Here is a 12576-nt window from a genome sequence, read left to right as displayed (position 1 = left end):
GTGGTGGTGGTCTAAGAACAATAATCCAGATAATGATCACTAAGATAAACTGGTGGACCTAATTCTAGGGACCACTGATTTGAGGTTGTGATCAGCCTCTAACATGCAAAAAAGGTACTCAATATTCTAGATAGCTGATTAATACATGTGCATATATAGTTAATATACATACAAGTTTCTATGTAAAATCACATTTGTAGAGACTAACTAATGCAGTGCATAACACCACAGCTATCAGGTACTAGAAAAAATAGTACCAGCCTTACCTAGATAAACAGAATTCCAATGTTTTTTTAAGTACTTCCCGGGGGTCTTCCTGGCTTTCTGGTTGAGATTCATTTCCTCCTAAAAAAGTAATAATCAACTCAGGAAAAATAGCTTAAAATTTACCAAGCAGATAATTCAGGATGGTAATACTAATTTTTTAATACATGTATTAACATACTTGCATATATCAACAGAAAATGAGAAAAATGCTATTTTACCTAACTACAAAATGAAAATCATGTTAAAAGTCTTCCCCCTAAAACAAAACAACATAGTTTAAGTTTCATTAACAAAGTTTTTTTTTTTTTTTTTAATCACAAAGTAACAGGTCTGATATTAGTTAATGCCTTGCCCCACTTCAAAAAGGATTTTCAGGTAACCTATACAAACACAGATACTAAATAATAATAAAAGGTAAAGGAGAAGATCAAAGCAAGGAAAAGATAAATACAGGCAAAACACTAAGGTTGGTGATCTTAAACAAGCAGGCCATTAAGGGCTAGTTAATTTTTACACTAGGGCCTTAGATTTGCCTTTAGATTTCTAGTTAGTCAAAGTGACAAGTGAGAAACTTTTGTTACTGAGTCCTTAGAGAATACTAACTACAGTATCATATGAATTAGCCTGGCATGATTATATGCCAGGCTAATAAGAGACACTTGTATTTTAAAAATCAAACACACACACATTCAAAAGTCAAACACCATGAAAAGGCAGGCAAGTGCAGATATTTAGAACAAACAGTGATAAAACATTTATGTCAGCATTACATGACGGGCTTTAATAAAGTCTGCCCTCACCAGCATAAAGAAAATTGCTAAAACAACCAAAAACAAAATAAATAAAATCATATAATTGAGACTGAAAACACAATCTGTCATCCCTTCATCCACAGGCTTTTCCTTAGTCCATTTAAAATCACATTCTACTCGCCCCTCCATAAACAACAAATATTTTCTAAGTACTTCTCACATGCTGGGAAACCATATGAACTATGAATTGAACCTAAAAATGCAAAGCCTCTGCTCTCATGAAGTCAACATTCCAGTGGGAGAGGCAGACAATAGATAAATAATTGGCTACATAAGACAGGATGACATAGACACTACTGCAAAAGAAAACAAATGAGGATAAGAGACTAGAACAGCATGATGCTGTTCTGGACAGGAAGTACTATCTGATCTGATGGGGAAGGCATGAAAAGTGAGTTCTAAACAGGGCTGTGGCAGGTACTGAGAACACAGTAAAGAGACAGTATGAATGCTGGCAGAACTGAGGAGCAAGGAACATATTAAGAAATGAGGTCACAGAGTGCCGTGTACGACAATCAGATCAGAGAGGACACTACAATTTTAATCTAAATGCAATAGAAAAAGCAACGCAAGACTGACATTTTGGGAAGACCTCTTTGGTTCCATGGTACAAATGGACTTGTGAACACACAAAATGTAAACAGTAGAACAGTTAGGAAGCTAGTATGACAATTAAGGCCATATCCATCATTTGGGACTCAAGGTACTGGAGGAAGTGAAACCAAAAGTCTCGCAAAAAAAAAAAAACAAGGCCCAGGACCTAGCCCCATTGCACGTCAACCTTCATCTGGAAGGAAGCAGAAAGCTTAGGGACAGAGATGCAGCCAGTAATCTCCATGGACTACTTGAAGAACATGAATTTGGGAACGAAGAGAATAAAGTATCTTCCAGATGAAAGAATCACCAAGTATAAAATGACACTAGGAGAGCCAAGTAGGAAATGATAATCACCAGAATCAATTAAGAGCATGAAAAATGTAATTTTGGAGCTGTAAGAACAACTTTCTGCCTGGACTAGACTCAAGAGGGACCAACCAGAAGGCAAGGACAAGGGAACAGCCAACACAGAAAATTATTTTTGAAGCATTCTGCTAGGGGACGGTGGGTTGTCAATGCTAGTTTCACTCAAGATAAGCAGATGTGATAGAATGATGCAAAACAATCCAACAGGGCAAGAAGTTCGTGACTGAACAGAAAAAAGCAGACATAGGAACAAAGATGGTGACAAAGTAAGAAGGACTTCCTTGAGAGACAGGTTGTTGGACTGGGGGGTATTAGTAAGATCATCTGCCTCAAGGAAGATGGAATGACAAGGACTAGACTTCTTTTTTCCTTTTAAGACACTAACAAGAAAAAATAAAAAATAAATAAAACTAGTTTTCTACACATGAGATATCAGGCAATGAAGGCCATGGATCCCAGAACAACATGAATATGAGTGGTAATCCTAAAACGGCCCCCAAACAACTACCTCAAGGTGAGTCCCAGATGCAACAGAACTTCTGGAGATGACATCGGATAGTAAAACTGATGAAATTAAAAGCAAATACCATAGAAGACTCATGAATTAAAAGATATAAACAGACTTGTTGGGGATTTAGTTCAGTGGTTCTGCTGCCTTGCAAGTGCAAGGTCCCAAGTTCAATCTCTAGTACCAAAAATTTAAAAAAAATAAAAATAAACAGAAACCTTGCAAAATACAACAGAAAAATGAGCATAAAAAATATGAACAGAGGGTCAATAAGCTACAGGACTTCTACCAATACAATGTAAATTTAACAGGTTCTATAACAAAGTCCTCAACCCACCAAGAGGAGAGGGAAAAAAAAGCATTATACAAGAATAAAACTCCCCTAAAATGGTGAATGTGTGGCTTAAAAGGTTTTCCCTTTTCAAATATTATTTTAAATATTTTAGAAAAAGCATTTATTTGAAATGCTGAGTAGAAGGCAAATACTAAGTTCTGGTTTATTGATAACATTTTGAAGAGAAGTTTAATTTGCTAGCAGAAATTTTCACTTTATTCTCAAGCTTCTAAAAAATAGATGCTAAAGGGATTAAACAGTTGTTCCTCCTTCCAAATTCTATTTAATTTTGGCCACAGATTTCCCATAGAACCTTCCAGCTTTTGTTGCATTTGGCACTCCTTTCATTAATGTAGTGGATGCCTGCGTCATAATTATAAGAACCTCTTCAGCTACATTTATATGGTTGCTCAACTTGTTTTTCCAGATCGATGACCACTTGTCATCCGTGGAAGGCACACAGGTCCCGTGAAGAATATTGTTGGATGGTGCAAGAAAAATTCATCTCCATATGTTTTTCTTTGTCTCTTGTAGGTGTCCATGTCAGGTTTGAACTGTTTGTTCCACTAATGGTAGTAGTGTAACCGGGCTGCCACATAAGCTGAACATCCCAGATCAGTGCTCTGCTCTCCCTTCCCTATCTTTCTGTGTCTTCTGCACAGATGCCTGACAACGTCACTTCCTCACAGTGCTCCCTTCTTGTTGAGTATCCCTTTCTCTTGTGATTCCTTCCTAATGTGCAGGTAACCTCCTTTCTTCCCCCAATTTCCTGCAAGATTTAATTTATGGGCTTCATTCTTCTTGACTTCAGCTGCAGTTGTCATCTTCACCTTTCTCTTCCTAATTCAGGCAACACCACAGAGTGTTCTACTATTAATAAGCTTTTTTTCTTAGTGTAATTTACACTTCTTAAAAAGAAAACTGACAAAAATGAAATAAGATAGTATGGGTTTATAATATGCTTTTTTTTCCCCCCAGTGGTACCAGGGATCGAAATCGGGACCTTGTGCTTGCAAGTCAGGCAACGGAACCACTGAGCCAAGTCTCCGGCCCCTGAGTTTATAATAAATGTAACTGTAAAACGCATGATGACAAAAGTATCAAGGCCTGGACTGTTTTTGTGCTCGATATGCTGGATTTTTTGGTGGTGGGGGGTACCGGAGATCAAACTTGGGTCCTCGCACTTGCAAGTCTGGCAGCGGAACCACTGAGCTAAATCCCCAGCCCTTTTGTGCACTATATGAAGCAGCATACAATCATTTGAAGAGAGACTGTTAACAGGAAGAAAAAGTGTATGAACATAATAGAAAGCCAGTCAAACAACAAACCAAAGTAAAAGACAAGTGATTAATCCAAAGGAAAGGAAGAATAGAGGAAAAAATGGCAAGAATAAATGGGCAAAAAGTGGGGAACACACTTCACTATTCAGATGGTAGATTCTAACATCATTCTCCAATAAAAAGAACCAGGCCTCGGAAATTCTTCATTCTGGGAAGAAAAAAAGCCAACAAAACAAGAAGAATAAGCCCTACATTAATTCATTTATGAACTCTTTACACTTAATGGGGCACACCAAATGAAGCCAAGTAAAAGCACTCTGAATGGCCAAAGCAGGAACTTGAGCAACAAAATGTAACAGTGCTGGATTAAGTATTCTTGAGTCCGTACTTAATAAATTTTCAACCATTTATTTGGGGGCTGTGACTGCATAGCTCCCAAATTAGAAAGAGGCCATTAGGTTCACAGTTCTCACAACTCTTATTTACATTAAGTCATGTATCATCTGTATGGAAACAGATCAACTTCAAAAAAACCAAATGAAACATAAAAACAAAGAGAAGAGACGAATCTCTCATGCGCAAGAATTTCAAGTAATTTATATAGATTACCTGCCCTGATGGAAGGGAACCATAAATCCATATTCCTTGTGTGTGGCACTGCAAAATAACTTCCCTCCCATTAGTAAAATATGGAAAGGGAGAGAAAATAAATAGCAAATTGAGCCAGACATGGTAGCTCACACCTGTAATCCTAGCACTCGGGAGGCTGAGGTAGGAGAATTGCTGTGAGTTCGAGACCGGCCTGGGCTACACAGTGAGTTCCAGGTCAGTCTCAATTACACAGTGAGACCCTACCTCAAAAAAATTAAAAAAAAAAAAAAGAGCAAATTGAGAGCAAGTTGAGAAACCTAAACTACTTCAGTGGAGTGTCAGGCCAACATCACCAATGGTTAAGTTCCTTTGATGGTATGTACCCATACGATGTCATAAAAATATCACTTTAACTCTGTGGCCTTTTCTACTTCATAACACAAACATCACAAGAAAAACACCAACAGAAAAGTACCCTACACAAAATACTTGACCAGTAGTCCTCAAAACTGTCAAAATTATCAAAAACAAGAATAGGTCTCAGAGGAGCCCAAGGATACAATGACTAACTATGAGTAGTATCCTAGAGTGTATGCTGGAACAGAAACAAGATGAGATGAACGTATTACTACTGTTTCAGTATTTGTGACAAATATAGTAATGTAGGATGTTAATAGGAAAAACTAGATGTGAAGTATAGTGCTCCTGGAGGCAGATGTTAAGACACAGAATGCTTTGGCATGTTTCCAAAATGGCTCCTTTCCTTTCTTTCTTGCCAGAAGCATAAGATTGTTTCCAGATAGCAGCTGTGAGGACCTGGTTGAGATCCTAGAGTAAAATTCACAAAATTAAGGGACTCCACCCTATAACCAGGCCCCTGTGCAGTTTTTAACTATTAGCCTTGTCTACCCTGAACCTCTAGCAATTTGTCAATTACAGGTCAGGTTTTCCCACCCTGACTCTGGTTACTACAGAGGCTTCTGCTCAGTAAGCTGTGATTCTCTATGATCACCTGCCTCTTCAATTTTGTGAGTTTACCCTATGATCTCTCTCCTCTTCTATGAAGAGTTGTCAGTTTTTCAGGTTTTTTGCTTTGTTATTTGTTAGGAGAGAATGGTGTCTTCCAAGCTCCTTCTTTTTTCTCAAAGCTCCTTCTGTACTGAGCTAGAAGTTCAAAAGTTCAAGTATCCTTGCATATGCATGTATCTTTGGTGTTGTGTCTACTTGCATATTTTATTTTGGGGTGTTTTATTGAATTTTGTCAGTTTATATGCTTTGGAATTAAGCCCTTATCAGATATGTGATTACAAATACACTGTCCCATGCTACATGCATAAATATATACACTATCTTTTTCATTTCTTTTCCCTAACTGTATTTTTTTGGGGGGGGGATACAGGGATCAAACTGAGGACCTTGCACTTGGGAGGCAGACAGCGGTACCACTGAGCTAAATCCCTGGCCCCTAACTGTATATTGATTGATTGTTTGACTGGTACCAGGAATCAAACTCAGGACCTTGCACTTGCGAAGGCAGGGCAGCAAAACCACTGCGCTAAATCCCCGGGCCCTAACCGTATCTCTTAAAAAGCAGAAATTAAAAAAAATTATACTTAGTTCAATTTTTTTCTTTTAAAAGAACAGGTCTTCCTTATAGTGCTGTACATAAGAAATGTTTTCTTGTGTAAGCTTTACTGTTTTAGCTTTTATATTTTTTAGGTCTGTATTCCATGTTAATTTATGTATATGATGTGAGATATAGTTCAAAGATGTTTTCATTTCTTGCATATAAATGAACAAATATTTTGGCACCATTTGCTGAGAAGACTCCTTTTTCAATTGCTTTGCACCTTTGTCAGTGTACCACTGGCATAAAGATAGATACAAAAACACAATGGATGAAAGAGTCTCTTGTATATGGCCAAACGATTTTTGACAATGATATCAAGATCATTCAATGGTCAAAAAAAACACAAAGATATATTTTTTAAAAATTGGGCCAGGGATTTAGCTCAGTGGTTCCGCTACCTGCCTTGCAAGTGCAAGGACCTGAGTTCAATACCCAGCACCAAAAAAAAAAAAAAAAAAAAAAAAAAAGAGAGAGAGAAAGAGAGATCATTCAATGGGGAAAGGACATTACTTTACAAAAATAGTGCTAGGAAAATGTGGTGTTCACATACAGAAGAATGAATTTGCTTACCTAATGTCATATAAAAAAACTTAAGTGAAGAGAGGAGGGGATATGGGGAAAAAAATAAGAAAAAGTAAGACATCCATGTAAAGGTACAAGATCCCAATGACAAATGTAACTGTACTGTTTGCTTTAAATGTGCCAATAAACTTAATGGGGAAAAAATTTAACTCAAAATGCACCAAAGATTTGAATTGAAGAATTGGACTACAAAACTCTTAGATGAAGACATAAAGCAAAGGCTTAGGAATACAGAATTCAACAATCGTATCTTGGATATGACACCAAATGCTGAGAAAACAAAGAAGAAATAGATAAACTGTACTTTATAAAAACTGGAATTTGGGGGGGCTGGGGATTTAGCTCAGTCCTGAGACCACGCCGGTCCTGAGTTTGATCCCTGTACCACACACACACACACACACATACACACACACACACACACGAATTTTTTGTGTATTAAAAGCCACTACCAACAGAGGAAGAGGCAGCCCACAGAGTGGGAAAAGGTATTTGTAAGTCATACATCTGATAAGGGACTACTATCTAGAACATATCGAGAACTCCTAAAATTCACCAACAAAAAAACAAAAATACAAAAATAACAACTGGCAAGAATTTAATGAAACCAGGAACTTTATATACTGTTGATAGGAATTTAAAATGATATATAGCCTCTGTGGCAAATAGTATGATGAGTTATCAAAAAATTAAACAAGTGCATGCGGTGGTTAAAGTCCTGTAACCCTAGCTACTTGGGAAGCTGAAGCAGGAGGAACTCAGGTCTGAGGCCCAACTGGACAACTTAGCAAGACCCTGTTTCAAAATAAAAAGGACTGGAGATTGTAATTCAGTGGTAGAGCACTTGCCTATCACATGCAAGGCCTGTATTTCATCCCTAGTACTTCAAACAAACAAGCAGAATTATCATGTAATTCACAAATTTCATTCCTGAATACAAAATAAATTGAAACCAAGGTCTCAAAGAGATTAGCTATCCAAACATAGCAGCATAATTCACAACATCTAAGAGGTGGAAGCAACTCCAGATAGATGAATACAAAGCGGTGAATCCACTTATATAGGGTTCCTAGAATAATCAAATTCAGAGAGAATATAGAAGAGTGAATGCGAGGGCTGTTGGAAGTTATTTTTAATGGGCACAGATTTCAGTTTTATAAACTGAAAACAGTAATGGGGATAAATGTAGGTAATAGTTACATAGCAGTATAAATGTATTTAATGCCACTGAGCAATTATAAATGGCCAAGGGACTGAGAGTAGGTAGTTCAGTGGCAAAACACATTTTTAGCATGCACAGAGCCCTGGGTTTGATTCCTAGTGTATGCATGTGTCCACGTATATTCACACAGTAAAAAAATGGTTAAGACGGTGAATTTTATGTTGTACATACTTTACCACTACTTAAAAAAAAAGGTAAATGGCTCAAGGAAGATATGTGATGCTAATACTGATGAAAGTAGGAGTTTTATTTGTTTCAGATAGAGCAGACTTAAAAGGAAAAGTTACTTAATGATCCTATAATGTTAAATGGGGTTAATTCTCCAGAAAAACCTAACAGTGCTTCAAAGAGTATCAAACAACAGAGTATCAAAATACATGACACAAGAACTGGTACAGACACTCTGAAAGACAGTTTGGTGATTTCTTAGAAAAGCAGCACCAACTTTTTAACATGTGATACAGCAATCACAGTCCTTGGTATTTACCTGAAGGAGTTGAAGTTCTGTATCTACATAAAAATCTGCAAACTGAAGATTATAACAGATTTATTCATAACTGCCCAAACTTAGAAACAACCTACATGTCCCTTTGCAGGTGAATGGATAAACTATGGATTACCAGACAACAGAACGATACAGCTCTAAAATGAAATGAGCCACGTGAAAACATGGAGGAACCATAAATATATATTACTAAGTGAAAGAAGCCAATTAAAAAAGCTACATATTATATGATTCCAACTCTATGATATTCTGGGAAAGGGCAAAACAATGAGGGCAGCTGCCATTATAGTGGTACAGTGGTGTGGTGCCACAGTGAATGCCAGCAGCAGTGGGCAGAAAGGGATAAAAAGGGACAGGATGGAGCACTTTTTGGCAGTGAAGTTACTCATGGGATACATAACATGGATACATGGCATTTACATCTCTTGAAATGTACAACACAAACATGAACTCTAATGAGAGCTATGTACTTGGGGTAATAATGCTGTAACCATATAGGTACATTCAACAAGTCTTATACAGTGCCTAGCAATACAACAATGAAGACAGGCAAATACTTAATATAAAACACATAAGTGCTTAATAAGTATCTCGCATTCAGAACAGCATTTGTTGGTAAAGAGTGCAACAACAGAAAGTGAGGTATGTTTTCTCATTCATCTTACTATCTCTGGCTCAAGTGTATTTTTAGGTAGAATCACCAGAGTGACTTGAAAACAAAACTTGACAGGCATTCTTAGCTCATTTCCTATTAGCCAATTTAGGAGTTATTTCTCCCACTTAATTTGTACCACCCAACTACTATTAATGCCAGTGTAGTCTGCCGCTTTGGTCTGTTGGGATTCACCAAATAACAGGTCCTTTAGAGGAAGGCAGAAACAAAACTGGAGGTGAATAATCAGTTTCCCATTACCTATAAACGTTTCTACATTGGCCTATATCCTAGCCCCCAAATGGGAATTAATTCTTGCCCCCCCCAATAGTTTTAAATGCCCTTTTCACAAGGACGTCTTTTTAATGTAAACTTTCTAAGGCACTTTCAAAACATGTTATAACTTCATTTTTGATAAAGTTATCTATTTTCTATGTTTTGCATAGTTTCTGCCCCCAGTACAAGATTTGGATCATTTAAATATAGCCTGAAATTTAATTATTTTTAGTCTCTTTTATTTTCTATCATGAGGATTCCTACCCTTTTGATATATGACTTTTTATTTTATTCCGAAAGATGTTTTATATGATTAGCAATTCTTTCTTTTGTTATCAAAAAGCCCAATCAACTTCAATAACTTCCATTTATCCCAAATGTTTTTTCATTTTCAGGTAATTAGTGCAGGGTTAACAAGGAGAAATTAATATAATTAAATTGTTACATACTGGTACTTTCTCATTTACACTCAGGAAAATAACTGAATGGTAATTCATCTTCAAGAAATTCAAGATGTCCAATTTACATCTGCTGGATAGCAACATGGTTGGTATTTTTTATTCCTTTATAAATTCTTGTTTGATTCATTTGACTAAATAATTATTTAAAGCAGTAAAATCCACTAAAGTTTTTTAAAAACCTGAATGATGCTACAGAACACTTACATTTGTTTCTTCACTTATACGACAATTTTTTACTTTGCCCTATTTTGCGAGTTTAAGGCAATGAAGTCACTGTGCAGGACTGTGCTTCATACCTTGGGAGTCAGGCATCCTTACTCCTGCCAACCGTATTCCCCAGTCATTATGATGACCAAATGTTTCCTCATATTTCCAAAGGCCACAGCAAAGGAGGTTGGGTAAGGGGACAGGACTTGGCCTAAACCAATATGACCATTACATGATTGTGACAATTATTAAAACTTTATCCAACAGGTTTGCTTTTAAAATTACATTTCCAATAATATTTGGGATACTGTTTTGTAAAACTAAATCTGAAAATTTTCTCTCCCTACGTACTTTATTTCTTTCTGTTTTTATGGCCACTACTCCATGCCAAGAATCTACACAAGAATAATAGTTTCCTGTCTTACTCACTCTTAAGTTTTCTTCCCTCACACTTTTGCATTATTTATCTCCCCAAATATCTTCTTTTCTTGATGCCACTCACCCTGTGAACAATTGAGAATGGGGTTCAGATCCCCCTGACCTCTGAGATTCTATACGTAGCCTCAACTGCCCTCATCTCCCACATTCCCCTTCGTACCCTTCCCTCAGTCCAACTTGTTTTACTCTTAACTCCAACATTAATGTTCCTCCTCTGAACTTCAACATTAATGCTTCAACTCTGCTTTTCACCACATAACCAATCTTCTGTTTTTCCTAATTAAATGTTATTAGTCTCAGAAGCTACTCAGGTCTTATATTCTCCATGATGTTTTCCCCACCAGGGCCGCCTCTCTGCACCCAGGTGAGACTGACTTTGTTTATTTACTTACTTTGGGTAGGGGATCGAACTCAGGCCCTTGTACTTGCAAGGCAGGTAAGCAGAACCATTGAGCCAAATCCCCGGCCCGAGACTGATTTTAAAGGAGAGTTAAAGGAGGCAGTGAAAGGTACATTGCTTAAGACAAATAGTTAATAAACCAAAAAATTTTAAAAGTCCGTACTCTATGAAAATGAACTCAATAAAAACAGCTTTACCTGTTTCATTATTCTCAGGCAGCGATTCGTATTCGGAGTGGTCCAGAGCCAGGGTGTTCATGTCTGTCTGGTCTGACTCCTGTACATCTGGGAATGCTGCATTCTCTTGACTTCTGTCACCATCGCCATTGGCATCCAATCCTATAATTGCAATTTTATGCCCAAAAGGCAACGTTAGAGTAATTTTCCCTTAAAAAAAAAAAAAAAAGTTTACACTTGTATTTACTGAAATCTTTAACTGGCTAGGTCCACAACTCACCCTGTGGGCTGCAGTCTGCTTGAGAGCCAGGGGCCTCTTCCCATGTGGCACTCACACCAACAGCTGCATTACCTGCTTCTAAATGTAACATATGAGTCTCCCATACTTTTGCATTAGGGTTAAGCTCTGAAACCTTAGTTGTTGGTACCTAGGAGAAAAAATTGATATATTATTTGCATCCAAATTTCAACTAAGTACAATTTTAATTATAAACACAACGTTTAAAAAATGCTTTTTCCTTGTAGTATTACAGATTGACTCTAAGGGCACTTTACCACTGAGCTATTTTTTAATTTTGAGAAAGGGTCTAAGTTGCCCAGGTTGGACTCAAACTTGTGATTCTCCCGCCTTAGTCTTCCAAATGTTGGGATTACAGGATGCACTACCACTCAGGCTAAAAATACATTTACATTACAATAACTTAGGCTAAAAGGTTTGAGCCTATCTATTTATACATACTTTTGGGGATGAAACTGTTTTCAAAAAATAACCAAAAGTAGATATGGTCAAAATTCCATCTAAGTCACTGTTAGATTCTTAAATTTTTCCTAAACACAAGCTGCAAATGACTGGCACAGTCCCTACCTTCATGAAGTTCAGGGTCTCGTGGATTGTGTAACTATAAAAATCAGTTATTTCCCATACTACCTAATATAAATCACAATTTATAGATTCATATATTTGAATATAGATGGATAAAATTTTAAAGATAAACCTTCAAATATATAGTCAAAGGTGTTAAAGATGAAAGTTCCTCCTAAGAACAAAGGTCTATCAGCTACTGCACAAAAGCTAAAGCATCTACTAAGATGATAACACATCTTCCATTTTCAATAAAACTACTTATTCTCATTCTTAGAGAGCTTCAATAGCATCTCAGGAGCTTCTTCCAAATACAATTTCCCTGTCCTACCACAGGGGAATCTGCAGGTGATCCCAATGCTGCTGGTCTAGAGCTCTGGAACAGGCTCTCCCTAGGGGAAAGGGGGGGT

At 37.1% G+C, this 12576-nt stretch overlaps 1 protein-coding gene across 2 annotated transcripts in view; it reads right to left on the bottom strand.

The window, feature by feature from the left end:
• The window catches only part of Larp4b (La ribonucleoprotein 4B), a 56810-nt gene that overhangs the window by 32827 nt on the left and 11407 nt on the right, over positions 1 to 12576 (bottom strand). For both annotated transcript variants that reach the window (XM_010615735.3, XM_010615737.1), the window contains 3 exons: positions 11585 to 11732; positions 11326 to 11466; positions 267 to 345 (listed from right to left, as the gene is read on the bottom strand). In XM_010615735.3, the coding sequence (XP_010614037.1) occupies positions 267 to 345; positions 11326 to 11466; positions 11585 to 11732 (368 nt within the window). The remainder of the gene's footprint in view (positions 1 to 266; positions 346 to 11325; positions 11467 to 11584; positions 11733 to 12576) is intronic.

The sequence above is a fragment of the Fukomys damarensis genome, unplaced genomic scaffold, assembly GCF_012274545.1.
Source record: "Fukomys damarensis isolate Sample0158 unplaced genomic scaffold, DMR_v1.0_HiC HiC_scaffold_10, whole genome shotgun sequence".
NCBI classification, from domain to species: domain Eukaryota; kingdom Metazoa; phylum Chordata; class Mammalia; order Rodentia; family Bathyergidae; genus Fukomys; species Fukomys damarensis.
This window is presented reverse-complemented; position numbering and strand designations above follow the sequence as displayed.